The sequence below is a fragment of the Balaenoptera physalus genome (assembly GCF_965194825.1).
Source record: "Balaenoptera physalus genome assembly, chromosome: 4".
Lineage (NCBI taxonomy): Eukaryota > Metazoa > Chordata > Mammalia > Artiodactyla > Balaenopteridae > Balaenoptera > Balaenoptera physalus.
In genome coordinates this window covers 144,403,227-144,427,630 of record NC_138891.1, presented here as the reverse complement: position 1 = coordinate 144,427,630, position 24,404 = coordinate 144,403,227, and the positions used below count along the sequence as shown (strand labels likewise).

Sequence of the window (24,404 nt, the reverse complement as noted above, 5' to 3'; positions counted from 1 at the left end):
TAGCCCAGATATTCCTAGTTCTTAGTTTCATAGTTTAGGAACACAGGTAAGTGACAAACTGCCATGGAAATCAACCCAAAGACATTCTTTACATTCCAAAATCATTTTGCACTCTGAAAGACAGTAGCTTTCCTCATCGCCTCAAAATCTTTTATGGAATCATAAATTCTGTAGAAATCTGCATATGCCTTCTTTCTTGGTTCAGCCACAGCAAACTTATAGAAAGCTGCAGCTCCCAGAGATACAATGAATGCTCCAGCAATATGAAATCGCAGACACTTGGCCAGAAGGCCATGCATCTGAGGTTTCATCAAAGAACTGGAAGCCATGGTAGTTTTTCTCCTTGAAAAAGAGGGCTCAACAACGTCTTTCCAGACTGATGGAGAAATGGACTGTGTAGACTTTAATACCAGGCAAGTAGAGAAGACCAGGGAAAGGGTTTTAGTCTCGAAACTGAGTTAGGTTGAGTGTCACACATTGAAAGCTGAAATTCTAGCTCAGTCATGTTCTATTCAGATCATGATATATTAAGATGGACGCATGGTTAATTTGTCTGGACCTAAAAGTTTCATTGTCTGAAGGAAGTTGACCAGCAGGCAAGAAGGAATTTGATAAATGTGAACAATGCAATCCATTGGTTCTGTACTCCTTAAAATGCCAAGACATCCTTGTTAAGGTTGAAGCCTAAATTGGGCAGAATCTTAGATATCCTATTTTTTTAAATTGATAAGCATAGGAAAAAATGCATGTTTGGCTGGCATTTTAGATGTAATGCTTAAAAATAAGCCATTCAGGGAAAATGCCAGACTAGAGGAAGAAATGGCTGTGGTAAAGTAGTGTCAGATCATCAGCATGTTATTGCCCAGACACTTTGACCTTAGTTAAAATGTGGGAATATTTTAGGTTAAACCATTACCTATTTCCAGTTAAGTCTCCTGCTTAATGGTCCCGCCAATTTAATACAGGTTGGAGCCCCTGCAAGTTTGCTATGACAAGGCCCTGTCTCTTCCTGCTGTAGGGAACTGGCAGTTCCCTCTTCTGTGGCCTTTTCTGCCCAGGTCTGTACAGATCGTGAGGCTGGACTCTGGAAGCTTATTTTAGAGTTGAGGAACTAGGAAAGAATCCAGGGCTAGATACTAAATTACAGTATTGCTAGTAAGGACTTCAGCTGGGGTAAAAGTCATTAAGGAGAAGGCAGACATCACTGAATCCAGCATGTAAGGAAAGATCAGAAAACAAAGTGTGGACTCAAAATTACAAAGGGGATGCTGGGTGAGAAGCAGCGCCTAACCCTCTAGAGGTTCGTCACTGGGACAAGAAAAGCTTGGTTCGTGCCCTCCGTTGAGGTGTTTCCTCAGTGACAGTCGAATGGGGTCAGTTTGGGCCTAGTTGGGCCTTGTTGTGATCTAAGGGGTGGGCCGGGAGAGTCCTGGCAATAGCAGCCTTTGAACTCAAGAGAAGAAAGCGCCAGTGAAGCTGTTGGAGGATGTCTGAATTACTATTTGAAGGACTGTGCTGCTACTGTAGGGTTAGCTGAGGCCTTCCACAGCGTCTCTGCTGGCACAGCATTTAGTGCCTGGCCGGCTTTCCCGTGCGCGTGGACTTGTTTCAGACAGCGGGCAGAGTCTCAGCCTTCTCTCTAAGGAGCCGTGTTTCCCCGGCTTACCTATGGCTTCATCCTCTCTGTGTTTTCTTAGGGCAGCATCTTGCATAGTCAGTAAACCAACTTAAATATGGACTGCTATTTTTCATTATCTATATTTTTAATTTGTTAGGAAAGAGTTGCTGCATTTGTGATGATAAATGGGAAGTTGTTGCAAACGTATATTATTTCAGGAAAGTTTTTAAAGAAAAATTAACTGATAGTATAGTTCAGTTATTATAATCAGAAATGAGCTACAGGGCTTCCCTGGTGGCGCGGTGGTTGAGAATCTGCCTGCCAATGCCGGGGACACGGGTTCGAGCCCTGGTCTGGGAAGATCCCACATGCCACGGAGCGACTGGGCCCGTGAGCCACAATTACTGAGCCTGCGTGTCTGGAGCCTGTGCTCCACAAGAGGAGAGGCCGCGATAGTGAGAGGTCCACGCACCGCAATGAAGAGTGGCCCCCGCTTGCCACAACTAGAGAAAGCCCTCGCACAGAAACGAAGACCTAACACAGCCATAAAATAAATAAATAAATTAATTAAAAAAAAAAAAGAAAGAAATGAACTACACAAAGATTTTAAAGGAATCTTTAAAATTTTGTGCTTGCTACCCTGTTATGTATGAGTATTCGCTTTAGGTAGATATATCAGATTTTGATTATTGTTTCTTTTTAAAATATAGCTTTATTGAGGTGTATTTTGTATACCATAAAATTCATCTGTTGTAAAAGTCTAGTTTGATAATTTTTACTAGATTTATGCAATTGTACAACTGTCACCCAAACCAGTTTGTTTTAGTTAAGACATTTTTTGAAATAATTATAGATTCACAGAAAGTTGCAGAAAGTCCAGGGAAGCCCAATACCCTTTACCCAGTTTCCTCCAGTGGTAAATAGCTTTCACAGCTACAGTGTAAGGAAACCAGGAGACTGACATCGGTGCCATCCACAGTGCTTGTGCAGGTTTCACCAGTTTTACCGAGACTTGTTTGAAGTTCACCAGTTTTGCCGGCACTTACTTATGTGTGTGAGCATAGTTCTGTGCAGTTTTATCATGTGTAGATTCATGAACTCACCTCCGCACTCAACATACAGCACCGTTGCATCACCACAGAGACCCCGTCGCGCTACCCCGGTGCACCCATGCCCAGCTGCTTCCCCACGCTTGCCTCCTGGCAGCCACTGATGTACATAGTTGCCACGCGGTATCTGTCTAATTCTCTTATTTCAAGAATGCCGTAGAAATGGGATAATTCTGCCTATAACCTTTTGATATTGACTTTTTTCGCTCAGATCCTTCCAAGCTGTTGCATGCATTAATAGTTTGCTGCTTTTGATTGCTGCATAGCATCCCGGGGTATGGAAATACCACAGTTTAAATATTTTCCCATTAAGGACATTTGGGTTGTTTCCTTTTTTTTTTTTTTTTTTTTTTGCTATTGTGAACATGTGTGTATAGGTTTTGGTGTGAATATATGTTTTCATTACTCTGGGATAAATGCCCTAGAGTGCGATTGCCAGGTTCCATGTCAAGTGCATGTTTAGTTTTGTAAGAAATTACCAAATTGTTTTCCAGAGTGGCTGTACCCTTTTACATTCTCACCAGCAAAGCATGAGTGAGTCACTTCCTCCACACCCTAATTAGCATATGGTGTTCTCACTATTTTTTATTTTAGCTGTTCTGATGGATGTGTTGTAGTGATTCGCATTTCCCTGTTGGCTAATGATGTTGAACATCTTTTCATGTACTTATTTGTTGTCTATATATTCTCTCCTGTGCAGTATCTGTTTGTGTCTTTTGCCCATTTTCTAGTTGGATTTTTTTTAACTGTTAAATTTAAAGTGTTCGTAATATATTCTAGATAAAAGTCCTTTATTGGATATATGGTTTGCAGATATTTTCTCCCAGTGTGTAGCTCATCTTTTCTTCTGCCTCACGGGATCTTTCACAGAGCAGAAGTTTTAAATTTGGATGAAGTTCAACTTGTTGATTTTTGTTTTCATGGATTGTACTTTTTGTGTTATGTCTAAGAACTTTTCACCTAACCCTAGGTCCCAAAGATTTTCTCCTGTTTTTTTTCCTAACAGTTTTATATTTTTATGTATTTTGTTTATGATTCGTTTTGAGTTAATTTTTGTATAAGATGTAAGCTTAACATTGAGGCACATTTTTTTCTTTTTCTTTTCTTTTACTTTTTTCGCCTATGATTGTCCATGGTATTTTTGGTCTTTTAGATTTTAGCCATTTTAGTGGATGTAATGGTATCTCATTGTGGTTTTAATTTGCATTTTCCTCATGACTAATTTTCTTGAACATTTTTTCATGTGTTTATTATCCATTCATATATTTTCTTTGGTTAAATGTTTATTTAAATCTTTTGCCTTTTTTTAAAAATTTTCTTTGTCTGAGTTGGGTCTTCGTTGCTGCGTGCAGGCTTTCTCTAGTTGCAGCGAGTGGGGGCTACTCACTGTGGTGGCTTGTTGCAAAGCACGGGCTCTAGGCGTGTGGGCTTCATTAGTTGTGGCTTGAGGGCTCAGGAGTTGTGGCTTGCAGGCTCTAGACCACAGGCTCAGTAGTTGTGGTACATGGGCTTAGTTGCTCCGCGGCATGTGGGATCTTCCTGGGCCAGGGCTTAAACCTGTGTTCCCTGCATTGGCAGGCGGATTCTTAACCACTGCGCCACCAGGGAAGTCCCGCCTATTTTAATTTAATTTAATTTGCCTTATTTTTGTGTTGTAAGAGTTCTTTATATATTCTTCATACAAGTCTTTTTTTTAGATATAGAAATATTTTCTTTTAGTCCATGGCTTGTCTTTATACCTTCTTACTCGTGTCTTTTGAAGAGTAAAAGTTTTAAATTTTGATGAAGTTCAATTTATAATTTTTTTTTTTTTTTTGGCTGTACTGTGCTGCTTGCGGGATCTTAGTTCCTGGAGCCTGGCAGTGAAAGCACTGAATCCTAACCACAGGACCACCAGGGAATTCCCATCAATGTATAATTTTTTAATGGTATGATTTTGTTGTGATATCTAATAAACATTTGCCTAATGCAAGGTCACAGAGGTTTTCTTCTAGAAATTTTACATTTAGGTCTGTGATTCATTTTGAGGTTTTTTTTTTCACGTATGAATATCCAGTTGTTTCAGCATCATTTGTTGAAAATACTACTTTTTCCATTGAATTGCCTTGGCAGCTTTTAAAAAATCAATTGCCATATGTGTCAGTGTTTCATTGATCTATATGTTTATCCTTATGTCATTACCACAGTGGTTTGATTTCTGTAGATTTGTTTTTTTTTTTTTTTTAAATCAGGTGGTGTTAGTCCTCTAACATTACTTTTCTTTTTCAAACTTTTTTTTTGCATTTCCATATGAATTTTAGAATCAGATGATCACTTTGTGCAAATAAGCCTGCTGAAATTTTGATAGGGATTGTGTTGAATCTGTAGATCAGTTTGGGGAAAATTACCCTCTTAACAATATTGAATCTTCCAACCCTTGAACATGGTATATCTTTCCATTTATTTGGATCCTTACTTTTTCTCAATAATGCTTTGTAGTTTTTGCTGTACAGGGCTTGAACTAGTTTTCTTAAATTTGTTCCTAAGTATTTTCTCATTTTTGGTGGTATTGTGAATGGAATTATTTTCTTTGAGTTCCTCTTGATATCATTGTACTGTTTGTGCAGCCCTGTGTCAGGGCATATCTGCCTGTAACCACCAAATGTGACCATAGAAGACAGTTCTGACGGTCACTCTCAACAGTTCTTGTTGATCTTAGAGAAGAGCCACCGTAACCAGGCTAATCAGAATGCAACCTGCTTCAACTGTGAGAAAAGCCAGAATTCTGAAGGAAATGCTGTGATACAGTTTTTGCATATGTCACCTCGGCTTGAGTGGCTGAAGCGCAAATCTAGGAATCTAGGCAACTGTTGTGATGAAGCCAGATATTAAAAACCCAGAGTTAATAAATCATGTAAAGCAGTTTTAGCATGTGTCATAGGCTCAGTGACCATTTTTCTCCTAAAGTAATTGTGATTATATGTATGAAGGTGTATGAAGCTCTGATTACCAAATGCATTGTCCCCAGGTAGATATGAATGCCACCCTAGGCCAAGTTACAAAGTCAACAAAGTTCGATTTGTGGTCCGCTGCTCCCTTTTCACCACTAGGGGAAAAGCCCCCTCTACTTTAATTGTCCTGCACTCACCTCTGTAGAAGAAAAAGCTAAAACATCTCATATGCCTTAACTTTGTGGGCTATTGAGCTAATTATACTTCGGTATAAATGAAGTTAGGTTTTTGTATTTTTTTTTTTTTAAGGCCGTAGGCACGGTTACAGGAGAGGGATAGCTCTTTCTTTTTTTAAAAATTAATTAGTTTATTTATTTTTGACTGCATTGGGTCTTTGTCGCTGCGTGCAGGCTTTCTCTAGTTGCGGCGAGCGGGGGCTACTCTTCTTTGCGGTGCGTGGGCTTATTGCGGTGGCTTCTCGTTGTGGAGCACGGGCTCTAGGTACGTGGGCTCAGTAGTTGTGGCACGAGGGCTCAGTAGTTGTGGCTGGCGGGCTCTAGAGCACAGGCTCAGTAGTTGTGGCGCACGGGCTTAGCTGCTCTGCGGCATGTGGGATCTTCCCGGACCAGGGCTTGAACGTGGGTCCCCTGCATTGGCAGGCAGATTCTTAACCACTGCGCCACCAGGGAGGTACCAGGTTTTTGTATTTTTGAGTTTACCTATTATTAAGTAAGGAAATGCTCTCATCTTTTAAGGGAACTTCAGGTAACAAGGAATAGTGAAACTGGTGTTGACAGTTGGGGCGGGCAGGAAGCCCCACATCACCCAAGACCCACCTGAAGGTGAACCTTTAGGAGTGCTTGTGTGGTCAGAGGTGACATCAGGGGGACAGTTCACTTGTTAAGAGCCCTGGCTTCAGAAGCCCAGTGCTGGGGGGAGGCTGAGAAATCTTGCCTGGCCTCTGTCTTCTTGTTACGCTGGTGCTTAGCTTGCTGGTTCAGGGCACGCTAGGGAGGCCCTTCCTTCTCACTCCTCTCCTGCCTCTGCTCCCGTCTTCCCTGCCTGGTCTTGGCTGTGTCACATGGCGCTTTTATAGTGGAGTGAGCCACTTGGCGGCGGCTGGCGCCTTTATTAGGAATACTGCTCTATGTGGGGACTGCTGTGCTAGCGTGTCACTTTCTTCGGGTGTCCTAGGTGGTGCTGCCCTGGGTATAGCCACCCGGGACCCGAGATGCCTCACTGTCCATCTGACTTAAAGAAGATGAATTCAAGTCTTTGGCAATTTATAAACGCTGATGCGGTAGTATGTTCTTTTCTGTGGCTGTTATTTTTGCCTCTGAAGTTTTTAAAAAAATTATGCATTATGCCTCTCTAAGGGCTAGTTTACATTTGCCAACTGTTTACTATATTCTGTGTGCATTTCTTTTTTTAAAAAATATCTTTGAAAGAGGAAACACAATAGAGGTATTTTGAGGTTGAATGCTGTCCATTTTTCTGATCTTATTTTGTTTTGATTTCAGGAGAAACTGGCTCTTCGACAGCAGCTGAATGAAGCAAAGCAGCAACTCCTGCAGCAGGCAGAGTACTGTACAGAAATGGGCGCAGCAGCCTGTACCATTTTGTGGGGTGTCTCCAGCAGTGAGGAAGTGGTCAAAGCCATTCTGGGAGGAGTAAGCACGCCCGCGGGCTGTCTGGGCATTGTTGATTAGTGCTTGTGTAACTTAGAGGACACAGTGCATCTATTAAGGCGCCTACAGACTAAATCCATTTCTTTTGTTCATCAGATAGTTTTGGAATACCATCTGTGTAGGGCCCACTGTAACTGGTCTCCGGGGGATATGTAAAATGAATGAAATAAGATCCCTTCTCTCCCAGAATCTGTATGGTGTTTGTGGAGATAGTTCCACTTCAGTATTATTACTTGACATTATATGCATTTAACAAAGTTTAAAGTGCTTTTACTTATGTTATTCCAGGGGTAATATAATATTCAGTTGCCTGAATGTTATATGTTATATGTTAATAGCATGTGCGTGCACACAGACATCAAAGAACTTCACAGAGGAAGAGAGATTTTAAATGAACCTTGATTAACTTGCAGAGGCAGCAGTGGCAGGAAGTGAAGAGGGTCCCTCAGGAGGGGAGAAGTAGAGCAGTCAGAGACCTGGAGTGAGACATAGGGACAGTGTGTGGGTCATCTGACACAGGGTGGAGGGTCAGTGTGGTTGATGATTTGTCCAGTGGGTGCTAGGACGGGATTCCTTAATGCTTCTTGAGTGAAAAAGTGATAGGACAGGAGGGGAATTTGGGCAGCTCAACCTGACAGGATGGAGGGAGGGTGGGGTTGTGGGTGTGGAGACTGGCCAGGAAGACTACGTGGAAGGCCGCCCCCCAATAGAATAGGGGGTGGGAGAGCTGTGTGGGTGAGGCAGGACTCGTGACAGGGTGGTCTCCATGGCGGAGAGGACAGAAGGAGCCCGGGAGGACTGTTATCTGACTCTGGGAGAATCGAGTGGTCCTGAATGGCAAACCATCCGTCAAGGGCGGATGGTTGGCGGGAGGCCAGTAGTATGTTACTCATCATTTGCAGAAATAAAAACAGTGGAGGGACTAAATGTATTTTAAAGTTTCTTGAGCTTTCTTGGTATAACTTACGTGTCATAAAATTCATTTTTTTGTAAGTGTACAACTTAGTGTTTTCTAGCTAATTTTTGGAGGTGTGTAATCATCCTTATAATCCAGTCTTAGGATATTTATATCACCCCATGCAGTTCCCTTGTGACGTGTAAATGCATTGGTTTTCAAACTATTCCTTAGAACCCTGCCCCTGCCAAGGAAGCGCTTTCAAGGTTCTGCGAACTTGGAAACTCTTTTTGCCGAGTAATGCAGACTGAAACTGTCAGATGGGCCTGTTGCTGTATTTTACATGTTGCGGTTTCAGTTAAGATTTTATTTGAAAAACAATTCCTGCCAAAGGTTTGAAAACCTCTGGTTTCATGCCTAGAATAGAGAATATATTTTTCTAGTATATTTCTAGTATATTTTTGGGTGAATTCAACCCAGTACTTCTATCATTGTATAAATTTGAACTGTTTCCCTCATGTATTTTACTATGTCAGTCTTCAGGGTGATTCTTCTACATGCCCCAAACTACTTCTTTTTTCTCATCTTTTCATTGGGAAGTTTTAATGAGGGAATAGATTTAAAAATATGGCTTCTGTAATTAAAACCAGAGTCTTTCCTCTGTGTCCTGCACTTTGAAAGTGTTTTCCTACTGGTATTTGTGAAAGAGTGTGACATTTCCATTTCTGAACTTTCAGGATAAAGCTTTGAAGTTTTTCAACATCACTGGTCAAACAATGGAGAGTTTTGTGAAGTCACTGGATGGGGATGTCAAGGAGCTGGATTCTGATGAAAATCAGTTTGTTTTTGCTTTGGCTGGAATCGTAACAAGTGAGTAATTCTCTTCAAACGTAGTGACTTTCAGAAGTGAGTTCCAGAGCAGTGATCACAGTCGGGGTGTGTGTGCATAAACACCTCTCAGGAACTTTTCAAATAGGCTCATGCCCTGGAGAATCTGACTCAGTAAATTGGGGGTAGGGACCAGGTGTGTGTTGTGGAACATCACTCCAGGTGATTCTGATAAGTGTCAGTGAGTAAGAACGAGTAGTCTTAGGGAGCACAGGAAGAGTTTGCATGTTCTGTTCAGTTCTCTACGTTGACAGAAGTCAAAACTGTTAGTTTAGCTACTTGTTATTTGGAATCATCATCATTTCCTAATGTCTAGCTAAAGTGAAAGCCTTAAGCAGAGCTTAAGTTAAACTCTTGCTGTTGTTTTGGTGTTGTAACTAAAGAATTCCAAAACGCTAAATTGTCTCTTTAGTAAATTTTTCCCAAAGATTATAGTTAGATAGAATTCTATGGCAAAACTGCTATAAAGGATAAAGCCAGACGGCTATATAATTAATACTAATATCTTCATATAGGAGGAGGTGGTATATACTAGGGAGTATTAAGGCTTTTTGTTCTAAAGTCAATGAAATAGTTAAATATAGAGCTATGACTTATTTTTTTACATTGCTTTTTCATCTCTGCTGTATGCTATGCTGTTCTCTGCTGTTAATGAGAGGGGAAATGTTACATTTCTTCATCTACTGAAATCCTCACGAAGTAGATCTCATGTAGATGATTTCTTCATAATCCCTTAGAAATTGGTGATATTCTTCTGGGGCAGACGTTGAGACCCGGATGGTGTTCAGACCAGTCCTGATTTAGCCCGGCACTTTATCTGCTGGAGGACGGCAATAGGCACTTTCATCATAGCGCCTTCAGCTGGTGGAGGCTTGCACTGCTCCACCTTTTAATATTCCTTTAAGGTCTCTTTTTTAGCAGAAGGTATTTGCAGATTTGATGGTTAGATTTTCTGCTATTTGCAAGTGACCTCAGAGGTCTATGATGTATGTGACTTTTCATTCTGCTGAGTTGTGAGTTTGAGCTGCTTGAATTGCCAGCCTGTTGCCCAGCAGACAAGCTCAACCTGGCTTTGTTTTTCCTTGCCTGGTCGTGGGCATGTCCACGTTCCCCTTACATGCTGGTGAATCGTACGGGATGATTACGCACTACGCTGGTGCTGCTCTCCAGAGGCATTGGGGCCTTATGTGTGTCAGATACCAAGACTCTGTCCCGCGGGGAGTAGGCAGTACAGCAGACACCTTGGTTAGCTGTCAGATAGATCCTCTGCCTTCTAAAACAACGATTCTTCTTCTAAGTTTACCTACAGTAAACTCACCCATTACAGTTTTTTTCTCACCTTTTTGCAGTCCTGTGAGTTTTGACAAATGCATGCAGTCATGTCACCACCACAGTGAAGACATGGAACAGTTCCACTACCTCTGCCTCATCTCCCCATCTGCCCTACCCCTTCCTTTTGTAGCCAACCCCTCTGCCCACCAGCAGCCCCAGGCAGCCGCTCGTCTGGCAATTTGCTACACCTTTTAGCTGATTTTTCTGGCTGGCTTATCTAGCATCCAGCGCCTGCCCCAGGTGAGCAAGTGCTTGCCTCACAGCTCTCCTTGCAGCACCTGCCTTTTCTTATTTTTCATATCAGTTGGTTGACCTTCAGCCTCAACTCTGATGTGTTCGAGATAAGTTGTGATTTTTTGAATTATCTAACCTGCCCCTTTTAAAGAATGGAGGTGTAGCTCTTTTCAGTTTACTGTATCCTAAGCAAAAACTGGATGTCAAGGATTTGTTTAAACATTGAAATTATGAAATTTCTTACTCATCCATAGTCACTGTTCTTTTTTTTAAAATTTTATTTATTTATTTATTTATTTATGGCTGTGTTGGGTCTTTGTTTCTGTGCGAGGGCTTTCTCTAGTCATGGCAAGCAGGGGCCAGTCTTCATCGCGGTGCACGGGCCTCTCACCACTGCGGCCTCTCTTGTTGCGGAGCACAGGCTCCAGACGCGCAGGCTCAGTAATTGTGGCTCACGGGCCCAGTTGCTCTGTGGCATGTGGGATCTTCCCAGACCAGGACTCGAACCTGTGTCCCCTGCATTGGCAGGCAGATTCTCAACCACTGCGCCACCAGGGAAGCCCTGTCACTGTTCTTAATAATAGATTAAAATAGTATAAAGTGTCTGGATTTTCAGGCCCAGCTAGTCCACTTCCCAGGATGTAAATTGTCTGGACTTTATTTTCCTTATCTGCAAAGTGGAATAGTAATACCTGCTCTGACTACCTTACACATTGTTGTGAATGTTACTGAGCTATGGTGAAGTGGTAACACATTGTAAACCAAGGTCTTGTTTGACATGGGGGTGTGATTGTTTCCAACAACTCTTTTGTAAAAAAATAAATTTATTTATTTATTTATGGCTGCATTGGGTCTTTGTTGTTGGGTCTTCATTGCTGCATGCAGGCTTTCTCTAGTTGTGGCGAGTGGGGTCTGCTCTGCATTGTGGTGCGCGGGCTTCTCATTGTGGTGGCTTCTCTTGTTGCAGAGCTTGGGCTGTAGGCGCACGGGCTTCAGTAGTTGTGGCACGCAGGCTCAGTAGTTGTGGCGCACGGGCTTCAGTAGTTGTGGCACGCAGGCTCAGTAGTTGTGGCTCGCGGGCTTTAGAGCGCAGGCTCAGTAGTTGTGGCACATGGGCTTAGTTGCTCCACAGCATGTGGGATCTTCCCAGACCAGGGCTCGAACCCGTGTCCCCTGCATTGGCAGGCGGATTCTTAGCCACTGTGCCACGAGGGAAGTCCCTCCAACAACTTTTATAAGTGGACAAATATAGAACTTAAAAGAAGATGGTAACTTATTATCACAGCCCTGTGAAGATTAACTTGCTTAGCTTGCAAGTGGAAAACTTATTTTTCGAACTACTTTTTGACTATTTGAAAGTCATAATTGCACTCCTTGCCTCTTAATTCTGGGTTTATTCATTCAAACGATGTTAGGTAACGATTACAGAATCAAAATTACCTTTTTTTTTTTTTTTCTTTTTTGCCACACTGCGTGGCTTGCAGGATCTTAGTTCCCCGACCAGGATGGAACCCAGACCCTGGCAGTGAAAGCACCGAGTCCTAACCACTGGACCGCCAGGGAACTCCCCCAGATTACTTCTTGATTGTTGATAATTTATGGCAGGACTGGATCCAGCTTATCTTTTGTGGACGTAACAGTCCCACAGAGTTGACAGCAGAGCACCCTGGGTCAGTGAGCAGCAGTGCTCCTGGCTCCTCCACCTCAGGGGAGCAGTGTGGTGGGTGGGTGGGCTTGAGGCCCAGTGTCCAGTTCTGCTTCTGCCACTGACCGGCCCTGTGTTCTTGACTCTGTGACCCTCAGGTTCATCTTCTGAGGAAAGAGTCTTAGACCCCAGATGATGATTAAGGTCTGCCCCAGCCCTGGACTTGTGTGGCTGCCTTGAGAAAAGGGGGCCGTGAGCCTTGCCTCCTGGATCAGGTGACAGGCTCTGAGCGGCAGTGGGTCTTTGGTGTGTGCCATGTCATTGAGCTAATGTCCCTAGAGCAGTGCTTCTCAGCCTTGGCAGTAGAATTCTCTGTTATGGAGAGTGTTCTGTGCATTGTAGGAGTTCAGAAACATCCCTAGACTCTACCCGTTAGAGGCCAGAAGCAACCCCCAGGTGTGACTACTGAGAATGTCTCCAGATGTTGCCAGTTGTCTCCTGGGGGCAAAATCATTCTCCCTTGCCACTTTGAGACTACTGCCCTAGAGCACCGCCTAAACCCCGTCATGTACATAGACAGAAAGGTTTATGATACTCCTGGATATTAGAGGTAATTGTTGAGAGAGATTTTGAGATTGCTGAAGGCTGTTTTGGTTTCTCTGTCCCCTGGGCATGCTTCTGACATGTTGATTTAGTCTAGTCATATAACGGTCTTGCTAATTCAGGAGAATTTGGTATCTGTTATCTACAATATCCAGTTAATCACAGAAATTCTCTTAATCGTCTTTCAGTGGTTTGTCTTGGATAATTTGGGTTACTGTGTAATCTTTCCTTAGATAATGCCCTTCCTTCAGTTGACAGAGTGTGGCCTAGATAATGAGCTGTTGTTTTGTGGAATTGGAGTGTTTCTTTGGAAGCTCCTGTCCCTTTTATCTAGCTCAGTGAGGAGATAAACACAGTCAGCCTTAGAGTTTTCCAGACTAATGGAATGTAAGAGGAGGTTATGTATGTGTTGGATCAGAAGGACCTCACAAAGAGCTCCATTGTATCCTTAAGATCTGGGATGAAGACTTGAGAGAAGTAGGATAGAACTTCAGTGAATCCCTGGGGACATAACTTTCAGGGTGAATTGTTGATTTTTCTAGGTGAAGGCAAGTAAATTGGCCAATTTTATAGAATGTGACACTAAAGAGACCTGAGCATTAATCTGTTCCTGTAAAGAAGTGGCTCCAGGCAGGACAGAGAAGAGGAATTGTTCACAGATTTTGGACAAATCCATATCCTCAACCATTAGAGTTTTTTTAAACAGGTAGCATTAAGCGGTTGTGGGGCTGGTACAAGGAATTACTAGTCCTTTTTCTATTAAGCTGGTCATTGGTGGCCTGTGGCCTTCCGTGGCTTCAGCTCTAGAGAAGATGAGGTAAAGATGAGAAGAATCATCTGGAGTCTTTTGGCTTTTACCCCAATTGTTTAACTCTGTCCATAGAATCTTTTACTGATAGGGATTCTGGGACTATAGTTAATTTTTTGGTTATTTCTTGAATCATACATAGTATGGGCAAATAATATTTAGAGAGGCTATAATTTGTGTATAGGAGAATTTTCTGGGACTTCTAAAAATTATCCTTCTGTAGTGCCTTTTCTTTATCTGTTCCATTTACAAAATAAACATCTGTCCATTAAACTTTGCAGGGGCTGTGTCCCAGAGAAGGGAGGAGTATCTTTCTGATAATGGTCTCAGAGTCACAGTTACAGGTTGGGAGAAAAGAAAGATGCTGGGAGTCTTTCTTTCCTGAGGGTGCAGTTGCATGTTAAGGGAAAGAATGAGAACAAATTGAAAGAACACGAACTATGCTTGTAGATGAGCCGTAGGAAAGTTGGGGGTTCTGCTTGGAGCTGCTTCCTTCATGGTGGGTCAACAGGTGATAGCGTTTGGCTGGCAGTGGCACTCTGTCACCATAGGCCTTGCCCTTGAGTTTTCTGTGACTGGGCGTCCTAACAGTCAGAGCGTGCTCACTCCACGGTGGAAACTTATCCAGCCCGGTGAGGCAGGTTTGGCAGGTGAAAGCGCGAGGAGGTCGTAGGAGGTATGGGAACATTTCCCAGGAGTCATGTTCACACTGCAGACTGACAGCAGCAAGCAGGGAAGGACAGTAGACTCACCCCTCTCAGCTGGCCCTCAGGTTACAGGGTGTTTCTCTCTAGCCTGACTTCTCACCACAGAAGCCAGATCACTCAAGTGGGAGAGAAACTGGATTCTGGGAGCCACTTCCCAGTGGGACTGGACATTCCCTCCAGCTCTAAGGGGGTTTCCATACATAGTGTACAGAGGCAGTTTCCAGATTGAGATTACCCATGGCCTTTGGCCCACTCCCCACCCTGACAGCCAAATAATCGACTTGATAAGAAAGTACCACAGCAAATGCAAAGAAACAAAAACCAAACAGTAAATCAGAGTCACGGTATTCATAGAGGAAACTTTCTTATGTTTCTTTCAAAAGATGTGATGTAGTGTTAGTGCTTCAGATGAGTGGTTTATAGAGAACAGGTCCAGAATGAGCAGTAGAGACTGAGTAATCCACTGAACATGACAATCATATCCCCACTGTTATTATTACTATATTTACTTTTTAACAGCTTTATTGAGATAAAAATATACCATACAATTTGCCAACTTAAAGTATATAATTTGATGGCTTTAGTACATTCATGTAATTGTGCACCCATCTCCACAATCAATTTTTAAACATTTTCATCACCCAAAGAGAAGCCCTGCTAACCTCAGCCATCATTCCCCAATCCTGCCATTCTTCTAGCTTTAGGCAGCCAATCTACTTTTTATCTCTATAGATTTGCCTGTGCTGGACATTTCATATAATGGGACCATATAACATGGGGTCCTTTGTGACTGGCTTCTTTCATTTAGCATAGTGTTTTCAAGGTGTCCGTGTCATAGCATGTACCAGTACTTCATTCCTTTCTATGGCTGAATAATATTCCATTGTTTGGCTATACCACATTTATCCATTCATCAATCGATGGACATTTGGGTTGTTTCTACTTTTGGTTATTATGAATAATGATGCTGTGAAAATTTGTGTAAAAGTGTTTGTGTAGATATATGTTTTCATTTCTCTTGGATATACAGCTAGGAGTGGAATTGCTGGGTCATATGATATGACTTTTAGCATTTGAGGAACTATCAGACCATTTTTTGACAGTGGCTGCACCATTTTACATTCTCACCAGCAATGCATGAGGTTTCTCCACCTACTTGCCAACACTTTAAAATTATTTTTTTGGTTATAGCCATCCCTAGTGGGTACGAAGTAGTACTTTGTCATGGTTTTGATTTGCATATCCCTGATGGCTAATGACATTGATCATCTTTTCATGTATTCATTGGCCATTTGTGTATCTTCTTTGGAAAAATGTCTATTCAAGTCCTTTGCCCATTTCAAAATTCAGTCATTTGAGGGACTTCCCTGGTGGTGCAGTGGGTAAGACTCCCTGCTGCCAATGCAGGGGGCCTGGGTTCAATTTCTGGTCAGGGAACTAGATCCCACATGCATGCTGCAACTAAGAGTTCGCATGCCACAACTAAGGAGCCCGCATGCCGCAACTAAGGAGCTGGTGAGCTGCAACTAAGGAGCCCGCGAGCTGCAACTAAGACCCAGTGCAACCAAATAAAAAGGAAAAAAAATTGTCTGATACAGCCACTAGGGAGAACAGTGTGGAGGTTCCTTAAAAAACTAAAAATAGAACTACCATACGACCCAGCAATCCCACTACTGGGCATATACCCTGAGAAAACCATAATTCAAAAAGAGTCATGTACCAAAATGTTCATTGCAGCTCTATTTACAATAGCCAGGACATGGAAGTGACCTAAGTGTCCATCGACAGAGGAATGGATAAAGAAGATGTGGCACATATATACAATGGAATATTACTCAGCCATAAAAAGAAATGAAATTGAGTTATTTGTAGTGAGGTGGATGGACCTAGAGTCTGTCATACAGAGTGAAGTAAGTCAGAAAGAGAAAAACAGATACTGTATGCTAACACATATATATGGAATCTAAAAAAAAAAAATGGTCATGAAGAACCTAGGGGCAAGACGGGAATAAAGACACAGACCTACTAGAGAATGGACTTGAGGACATGGAGAGGGGGAAGAGTAAGCTGGGACAGAGTGAGAGAGTGGCATGGACATATACACTACCAAACATAAAATAGATAGCTAGTGGGAAGCAACCGCATAGCACAGGGAGATCAGCTCAGTGCTTTGTGACCACCTAGAGGGGTGGGATAGGGAGGGTGGGAGGGAGGGAGATGCAAGAGGGAAGAGATATGGGGACATATGTATATGTATAACTGATTCACTTTGTTATAAAGCAGAAACTAACACACCATTGTAAAGCAATTATACTCCAATAAAGATGTTAAAAAAAATTGTCATTTGTCTTTTTATTATCGAGTTATAAGAGTTCTTTGTATATTCTAGATACCAGTCCCTTATCAGGCATATGATCTGCAAAACTTTTCTCATTCTGTAGTTGTCGTTTCACTTTCTTGATAGTGTCTTTTGAAGCAAAAAAGTTTTAATTTTTGATGATATCCAGTGTGTTTTTTCTTTAGTTGCTTGTGTTTTTGTTGTCATATCTAAGAAACCATTGTCTAATTCAAGGACATGAAGATTTACTCCTGTGTTTTCTTCTAAGAGTTTTATAATTTCAGCTCATACATTTAGGTCTTTGATCCATTTTGAGTTAATTTTTATGTATGGTGTGAGGTAGGGGTCCAGTTTTTATGTCTTTGCATGTGAGTATTCAGCTGTCCCAGCACCATTTGTTAAAAAGATTATTCTTTTATCCTTTCTGCATTCAGTTGTCCTGATCCCCTTCTTGAAAATCCGTTGATCATAAATTTGAGTGTTTATTTCTGGTCTCTCAATTCTACCATTGATCTGTATGACTGTCATTATGCCAGTACCTTATTATTATTTCTATTGTCGAAAATAAGACAGAATTATTACAACCTGAAGCAAAAATATCAGACATAATATGTCTCAGCTCTTTATATTTTTTATCAGCATACATAATTCACACTAGTTTCATTTCTTAAATTATATAATTACTATGGTAACTTCTAGAAATATTTATAAACTTTAAAGAAAAATGAACCTAGAAAAAAAAAGTACATTTTAACAGAAAATTAAACCAGCAATCCTTTGTAGTCCTATGGTTGACTCATAAGCATCCCAGACAGACTGACAAATACTGGAGCTATCTGAGCAGGAATTTATTCACGTTTATTTTACTTCATAGTTTGCTTGGAATGTAGCATTGGCATTTGCTATTATAATACTGGATACATGATAGGGGACTTCATTTACCAGTAAATTTGTTGTGTTTTGTTGGGTGTTGTTCCCTGCTCTGATACAGTGTACTTTTTTCCTTCAGTGATGTATTAGTGATGTTCCTGTTATCTGTTGCTGGGTAACAAACTGCCCCCAAACTTTGTCTTTAAACAACAGTAGTCATTTATTTTGCTCGGGAACCTGCAACTTTTCTCAGGGCTTGGCAGGGAGGATTTGCTGCTGCTCTGCTGTCTGGGGCCTCAGCTGGGCTGACTCAGATTGCTGAGGGATGGAACAGCTGGGGGCCAGTGGGACATCTTCCTATCCTAGTGTAGTCCCAGGCTTCTCCCACTGTGTGCTTTTTCTGTAGTCTGCATCACGGCAGCCTCAGGAGAGTCAGATTTCTTTCCTAGCGACCCAGGGCTCCTAGAGCAAGTGGCGAGAGACGGAGGTGGAAGCTGCCAGGCTCTTTCTGTCTTGCCTTGAAAGTCACGCAGCAGCTGCGCTGCTTTCTGCTGGTCACACTTGAGTCTTAGGGCAGGAACAACCCAAGGTCTGCAGACCAGAGCCGTGGTTTGCTGGGATGTCGTCTCTGGAAACTACTAAAGTATGTAGCTAGAATGTATGTTTTCCTGGGGGGTTCCCGTATGTAGTCTTAACATGAAGAATGTCTTCCCCAAAAAACTACCTTTAAATGACTTTGAGTTTATGACGCCAAATGCTTCATTTCCCCCCAAGTATTTCTTTAGTAAAACTAGAGTGTTTCATATGGTAGAAAATAGAGTCACCAGGTTCAAATTCATTGAACACAGAAGGTTACATTTGTATCAGTTAAGGGTCCTGTCTTCAGTAAAGTTATAGCTGTCATGAAATTATATACCAAATAGCACCAATGCAAGGAAAGAGGCAAAAAGTGCTGGAAGGACAAGCAGAAATGGGAAAATAAAACCTGTTAGGTTTAGGAAACTTTAATATATCTCTTTTGATCCTCCTCAGCTCAGATAAACAAAAATAAATAGGAATGTCCGGGATCTGATTCCATAAAGTTGTTTTGGTAGCATAGATGAAATTTTATATTGTGCCATTAGGTTACCGTTAATCAAAGCAGAACAAATCAGTGATAAAATTCATCTTCCATTCTCGATAGTTATTAGCAAACTAAAAATAGAAAACACTTCCTTAAACTTGTAGAGGGTCTCTGCTGGAATCATCCAGTAGACAGCACACTTAAATGTGAATTACTAGAAGCATTTCCACTGAAGTCAGGAGAACAAGGCTCCTGCTGCCCTGCTCGTCTCCACCCTGGCCGGCTCATTTGGGTTAAGAATTGTAGTCACTTTGAATCATGCTTTATTGTTAGACCTAGCTAAAGAAAAATCTTACCGACACATACGTAAATATTCTGGACCACTGACGTGTCCTCACAGGTATTTGGGAATGTGATGGAGCCAGCGTTATCTGCAGCGGTGCCATGGGAGCCCGTGTAGTGACTTGGTCTGGTCCCCATGCTGGTTCTGTGGGGCCTCAAGCATGAAGAAACGTGATACTTGCTGACCCACAGCAGGATGTACGGTTTAGAAAAATTTCTTTTTGGAATCAGTTTTTGTATTCTCTCTTGACCTCATGATTTCAGTTTGGTATTCTGGTTTAGAGTCATTAGGATTTCACTCCCAGGGTTGAAAGAGGATTTTAGTGTCCTTGGTCCCAGATAAAGTAATCAGCCCCTGCCTTCTGTTTGGACCCTGACTGCCCATAGCTGTTTAATCCAGTATTCTGGAGCCTGGTGTCCACTTGCTGTGCTGTGGTCAGGCTGCAGACATATTTAGACCCAGTGCTCTGTTCCACTACCGAGGCATTTGCTAATCACAGGGGACGTCAGTCACCGTTTTAGTAACTGCTGTGGTTGTCAATTACCCTATCTGGGCTGTCAGCTCTGTGGATAACTATTCTGTGTGTTCATTAGGTCTGCTAGGAGAAAAACAGCAACACATCCTCTATCTTGGACAGACTTTTGACGCTTTGTTTCATCTTTCTGTTGCAGATGTAGCTGCCATAGCAAGTGGTCGTGAATTCCTGGTTAACTCGAGTCGGGTGCTCTTGGACACCATACTGCAGCTTCTGGGAGACTTGAAGCCGGGACAGTGCACCAAACTCAAAGTGTACGGTGGATAATATTTAAAAGTTCATGTTTATTTACACAGTAGTTAGAATTTGCTGATTGGGCCCCTTTTTCAAGCAAATGCACTTAATTTGGCTATAGTTCTAAAAATTAGAAGAAACAAATTTCCCGGAGAATTAAGGGATACACTCTCTATTCAGTACTATTTTAGGAAAATAATATAAACAAAGGGAATGTTCCCGCCTTAGGGCAATCACTGAGTCCCAAATGCTATCATGGGTGAACTTCAGGGTGAACTTAGAATAGGTGATGGTTTTGACAGCACCCCACTTCCAGGAGCCAGAATCCGGACTTATTTTCCACTGGTGTTTAACAAATTACCGCAAACTTATTGGCTGAAACAACACCTACTTCAGGGTCTGTAGGTCAGAGGTCTGAGTGGGCTTGGTTGGGTTCCCTACAGTGTCTCAAGTGGCCCAAATCAGGGGTTGTCCAGGCAGGGCTCCTTTCCAGAGGCTCTGCACAAGAATCTCTTCCACGTGCATCCAGGTTCCTGGAAGAATCCAATTCCCTGTGTTGATAGGACTCTGGTCCCTGTTTCCTTGCTGGCTGTCAGGAGGGGCCACGTTTAGCTTCCAGGGCTGACTGAATTCCTTATCACGTAACCTCATCCCATCTTCAAGTCACAACAGCTCGCCGAACCTTTCTTACACTTCAGAACCTCTTGGATTTCCTCTTCTTTTACCCGCCAGAGACAACTCTCTGTTTCTGATGGGGTCACGGGTTTATATTTGGCATAACTGGATAAACTCCCTTTTGATTAACTCAGCGTCAGCTGATTAGTAACGTTAATTGCATCTGCAGAGTCTCACTGCCTTGACCAGGCAACTTAATGTGACCAGGGTGTTTTATGTCTCTCTCTGTGTGGGTCAGGGCCACCCTGGATTTGGGGGCTGAGTGGTAAACTGTTGGTTTGGTGGTTCTTAAAATTCTGGTCTTCTTCCCAATCCACCTGCAGAGACATTTACTTGCTTACTTGACAGTCTTCCATCTGACCCCCGAGCACAGCCGTGTGCCGGCTGTCAGCCTCAGACCCCTCTTGGGATCCCTGTGCAAAGCGGCCTGAGGCAGGTCTTGCCGCTCCGTTCTCTGTGGCCACCTTCTGATATGCACACTGTTTACCCACTTTCTCCATCGCTGCTAACGTCCAGCCTTGAGTCCTCCGGAACTAGGACCCTTCTTGTACTACAAGCAAACTTCCTTTTCTTTTTGGCCTCTCCATCCCTTGATTGTAGTTTGCCTTTTTCTTGGGGATTTTGCTTTCCTTGCCACCTTCATGATCAAAGGCTGCTTATTTTCAGCAGCTTGGGTACCTCAGACCCAGAGATGGGGATTTTAAAAAATAATTATTTAGAGCGGTTTTAGCTTCACAACAAAATTGAGAGGAAGATGCAAAGATTTCCCATATACCCCTCTCCCCCCGCCCCCCATGCGTAGCTTTCCCTGTTATCACCATCACTCACCAGAATGGTGCATTGTTTACCGAGGGTGAACCTACTTTGGCACGTCACAGTCACCCAAAGACCATAGTTTACCTGAGAGTTTACTCTTGGTGTTGTCCATTCAGTGGATTTGGACAGGTACATTGTGACACACATTCATTATTACAATAGCATACAGAGGGCCCTGGGTTTATCATCACGTGATCTCCAGCTTCTGAGGTGGTGGCCCCGCCGTGGTCCTTGGACACATACTCTCTTGCTCAGCTCCCTCCTCCCACCACTCCCCGAGCCTCGCTCAGACACCTGATGCTCCCTGCTTCCCTTTCCTCCACGGCCTCCCCTCCGCCCAGCTAACCTGCGTCCCTCACCGCCACCTCCTGATGCTCTGACCCTGGACCAGCCATCCACCTTCTCCCTTCCTGGTTGCGGTGATGCTTGAGGAGAAGGTTTCAAACGCACAGAGTCATGCCGTTTCACCCTCGCCTGGTCCTGAGTCCCCCTGGAACCCTTCTCTGCATCCTTATCAGGGCCACTTTAATCTCCACAGTGGCTGGGTCAGACTCAGACTCTCTCTGTGACGCCAGCCACTGCGCTGTTCTTCGGTCCTCTGTGGGGCGGGGGCAGTTATCCCAGCAGGTGGCTTTCCTTCCTGCTCCCCAGGGAGAACCAAGGGCTGTGGGCCTGAGGTTTCTCATCTCACTGCCTCACTTGTTTACACCCTCTCACCCTCACTTTCTTCTCTCATGGGGCCTTTTGGGGTTTCCACCTCTAGTTTTGATTAGCTGTGCTTTTGATTAGTTGCCCTCTGGGATTTTGCTCTATTAGTTGTCATCTCTTGCTTCGGCATTTCCAAGTTCTTCCTCCCACTGGCTCCTTTTCAGCCGACTTTCTCCCAGTTGTGCTGTGATCACCTTCAGCAGCGCCCTAGGGTCCATATCAGAGCATTTGCCAGCTCTGCTAGGATTTGGGTGGCTTTGGATTTTCCACGACATGACACATTTTCCTGGAATGAAGGGCTGGCTTATGTTGCCCTGTTCCTTTTGCTTCCCTTGAAGTCCCCGTGGGCCCTTGGGGTTAGTGGCCCCTTATAACAGACTTGATTCTACCGAGGGGCCCCAGGGCCACTTCTTTGGTGACAAGTGGGACATTGTGACTTGGTCTCTGTGAGTTCTTTCAGGGTTATGTCTTCTCAGGCCATTTAATTTCTCGATAGCTCCAGTTTATCTGCCTTTTTTTTTGGAAGACCCTTTTTAAACTCTCCAAATCTAGAAACTTCCAACATCTGGTGGTGAGACACCAGCTGGCCCTGAGGGCCTCTCACGGTGCTTTTTGCTGCCAGCAGGAGGGCTGGGTCACTGCTTGCTGTGGTGGTGTGTCTTTTAAGACTTGGCTTCCGTACCTCCAAGGGGTCGACCTTCTTGCTACACCAACCAGGTCTGTGTTCTCTGTTGATAATTTTTAACATTCACATCAGCCTCTCAGGTGTCTGCTCCATATGGCCACTTGATAGGACTGTGGGCAACCCCAGGCCGGCCCTAGACCAGGCTCTGTCTGCCAAGGCTGGGGAAGTCAGTGCTGCCTGGCAGGGGCTCTTGTCCACCTCTTCTCTGTGCATTTCTTCTTACTTAGCCGGCACTCGGGGCGTGAAGTGTCCAGAGATTCCCCGTCCTCACCAGCATCGGTCCTTCTCCTTCCACCTCCAACCATGGGGCATCAGCCTGGCACACACAGCGTCTGGTACAGGCAGCTTCTGTGCTGTGTCTGGGGTTGCACGCTGACCTTGGGATTCCGAGGGCCACCAGGTGTCATGCTGGCCTTGAGCCTGGTACGACGGACCCTCAGAAACTCCTGGTTGTGGCTTGTTTCCCCACTGCTGTCATGTGACACTGGTGTTGCCGTTCCCCTTGACACTCGGTAAGAGCTGGACAAACACAATTTTTGTTTCTCATCGGAGATCTGGATTTCAGGAATTAGGATTACTTCCAGCCTTTTAAATTCTCCCTGTTTTCTTTTGCACTTAACTTTCTCATTAACTTTGTCTCATTGCCCATCCTTCATTATGATTTTACCAGTCCTTATTGACACAGGCCTGGGACGGGTAACCCACTTCTGCATACTTACTCCAGGGAAAGTTCTACCCATAAACCCCAGGACACGTGTGCAGAAGCCTCATAGCAGCTGTGTTTGTTATAGCACACACTAGGAACTGACCTAAACCTCTGTCAGCTGGAGAATAGAGAAATAAATTGTGATCAGTAGGTTGGGACACATCAGTGAAAATACATTCGAGCTATACAAACCAACACGGACAGGCGTCTCACGGTGGTGGGGAAGGTCACTGCAGTAGGCGCTGCTGATGCAAGCGGCGAACGGGATCGTCAGGCTCTGTGCATCTGCTGGAAAGGTGTGTGGAGATGCACGCCTCTCTCCCGCAGCAAACGAGGATGGTGGTTCCCACCCGCCTGAAGTCCGAGTTCAGATGGAGTTCACGAAGGGGATTTGACTCTGGTGAGGAGGTTTCTTTCTTAACCAGGGAGCTGGGTGTCGTGTTGTTCTGCCTTTTTGTGTGTCTTCTCTGTTAAGTAGTGGATAAAAATTAATCTAAGGTACTTGATTAGGATTACGTTTGGTATAGGCCACAGATTTTTAAGCTCTGCCTTGACTGGGGAGGGGGCCCGAGTCTAAAACAAGCATGTTCACTAGTCGGTTACTGTATCCTCTTTAAAAATCGATGGGCCTCTAACTGCGAGCTGCTGTCCATCATTTGGTCTGAAGTGTCTGCCTGTATTGCTCTGCCAATTGCTTCTTTCTCATGTAACATGTGCAGTCTTCTCTAAGAATTCTATTACTCTTTGTTCCTTAAAATTACTTGATGGTGCTAATTTGGCTACTTTAGATTTTAGTCAGTTTTGGATGACTGATTTGTGGGTTTTGTTTCAGGCCAGTAGACATCACAAGTCATGCCTTTTGGTTTATTTTTATTGTTGGTTTGTTTTGAAGTACTGGGTGTGTTTATTCTTTGTTGCTTCTAGGTTACAAGTTATAATTTCTTTTACAATGAAGAATAAGGTAGCTCACTTGC

The 24,404-nt window shown here is 43.4% G+C and overlaps 1 protein-coding gene across 9 annotated transcripts in view; it reads left to right on the top strand.

Annotated features, from left to right (window-relative positions):
* Positions 1 to 24,404, top strand: part of HSF2BP (heat shock transcription factor 2 binding protein) — a 93,832-nt gene that overhangs the window by 16,352 nt on the left and 53,076 nt on the right. For all 9 annotated transcript variants that reach the window (XM_082459827.1, XM_082459826.1, XM_082459821.1 and 6 more), the window contains 3 exons: positions 7,178 to 7,327; positions 8,978 to 9,110; positions 19,743 to 19,860. In XM_082459827.1, coding sequence (XP_082315953.1) covers positions 7,178 to 7,327; positions 8,978 to 9,110; positions 19,743 to 19,860 — 401 coding nt within the window. The remainder of the gene's footprint in view (positions 1 to 7,177; positions 7,328 to 8,977; positions 9,111 to 19,742; positions 19,861 to 24,404) is intronic.